The 1,918-nt window shown below is 54.7% G+C and overlaps 1 protein-coding gene across 1 annotated transcript in view; it reads right to left on the reverse strand.

Moving 5' to 3' along the window:
* LOC132007660 (membrane-spanning 4-domains subfamily A member 15) overlaps positions 1 to 1,244 on the reverse strand; it is a 7,839-nt gene extending 6,595 nt beyond the window's left edge. The window contains exon 1 of the mRNA XM_059385940.1: positions 1,020 to 1,244. Within this exon, the coding sequence (XP_059241923.1) occupies positions 1,020 to 1,244 (225 nt within the window). The remainder of the gene's footprint in view (positions 1 to 1,019) is intronic.
* Between the last annotated feature and the right edge of the window lie 674 nt (positions 1,245 to 1,918).

Genomic DNA, 1,918 nt, shown 5'->3' on the forward strand with positions numbered 1-1,918 from the left:
ATCACCACCACCATCATCACACCATCATCACCATCATCACCACTATCATCATCACCACCATCACCACTATCATCATCACCACTATCATCACCATCATCACCACCATCATCACCACTATCATCATCACCACCATCATCACCATCACCACCACCATCATTACCACCATCATCATCACCACCACCATCATCACACCATCATCACCATCATCACCACTATCATCATCACACCATCATCACCATCATCATCACCACCATCATCACCATCATCACCATCACCACCATCATCATCATCACCACCATCATCACCATCATCACCATCTTCCGTTTGGAGAAACTGAGGCCAAGGAACAAATAGAAGACACTATATATGTATGTATGAGGATGAATATGTCTATCTGTCTACCTGTCTATTTGATATTTTCTTCCCACCCAGAAACCAATATCACAGCCATCTGCGGTTGGCAAAGACCTCCTGGGACCTCTTTCACGGACCTGCAGGAGCTGGCCTCTGCCCACCACTCCAGCTTCATCTCACCTCCCTCCTTCCTTTGCTTATTACATTCCAGCTGTGTTAACCTTCCATTTTGTCCTTGAACAAGCCACACGCATTCCCACCTCAGGGCCTTTGCACTAGGTGTTCCTCCACCTGCTGAGCCTCCCCACCCCCATCTACCCTTGGCTTTCAGCATCCAGGTTTTAACCTAAATGTCACCTCCCCACGGAGACCTGTCAGTCCTTCCTTGCTAGTGTTGCTCTTCCCACATCCATCATGTTCAACCTCATTACCCTCTTTGGGGTCATCTTAGTGCTTTGTCTGCTGGAGTGCCCTCTGCGAGCCCCACGGGGAATGGGTCTGTAGGTCTGGTAGGCCGCTGAATGCTCAAGCCCTCACTAAGCATTTAGGGACCGCCTGCCCCTCTCCAAGGTGCACGTGAATGTTCCCGTGCTGGAGCTCTCCCTCCCCGCCCAGCACCCCTGCACACACTCATGCCTCAGGTGGTCTGGGGAGGCTCTTCTCACCCCTAATGCTTTGGGCTCTCCGGTCAGGAACGTCTCCATGGGCCGCAGGTCGGGCGGCTGCGCGGCCCTTGGCGTCTGCGCCCCCAGCGGCGGCTCCTCGAACTGCAGGGCCCCGGGGGGCTGGCACAGGGAGGTGGGCAGGATGGCTGGGGGCTGGCGGAGGCCGCTGGCGTTGCCGGGCGGGATGACGACAAACACGCCGTTGCTGGCCGGAGGGGCAGACATGGTGCTCGGAGGGCCTGGGAGACAAAGGTCAGACGATGCTGCTGCTGCTCGCACACTCACGTGGGGCCTTTTAGTTTATAAAGAGCATGCCTGCCTGCGTAGCCCCCCTCACGGCCGCCCCTGAGGACGGCACCCACATCTCTGACCGTCGTTCACGGAGCTTCACTCCGAGAAGTGCAGGACGTCCTCGATCATGGGCCTCTAGGTGAGGCAAGTCCAAGGCCCCAGAAGCCCCGATCTTAATCTCTGGGCTTTATTACGTGGCAAGGACCTTCAGGGGGAGCACATACTTAAACTACCTCCTTTCTCCAGAGAGGGCAAGTGACTTGCCCAAGAACACACAGCCAGTGTGAGGCAGAGCTGAGGCAGCACAGCCCTCTTCACCCACAGGTTGGAATTCACCTGACGTTTCCTGTCCCTCAGCCCAGGCTGGGGAGCTTGTGTCCATAATGCCCGTGGGTCATTTCCGGCTCTGGAGGCTTTCTCTTTGGCCACCCAAACAGTTGCTATTAACATATCTGGGAAATGCATGATGCATGGATTATGGGAGCACTGTGTGTGGCTGGCCCCAGCAAACACTTTGGGCAAAAGCACCCAGCTATCAGAAGATGAGCTTACTAGGACACCAAAGAAGGATAAATGAACTTGCCAGATCAGACAGTGAACTTGAAAAA

Source organism: Mustela nigripes, chromosome 1, assembly GCF_022355385.1.
Source record: "Mustela nigripes isolate SB6536 chromosome 1, MUSNIG.SB6536, whole genome shotgun sequence".
In the NCBI taxonomy this organism is placed as follows: domain Eukaryota; kingdom Metazoa; phylum Chordata; class Mammalia; order Carnivora; family Mustelidae; genus Mustela; species Mustela nigripes.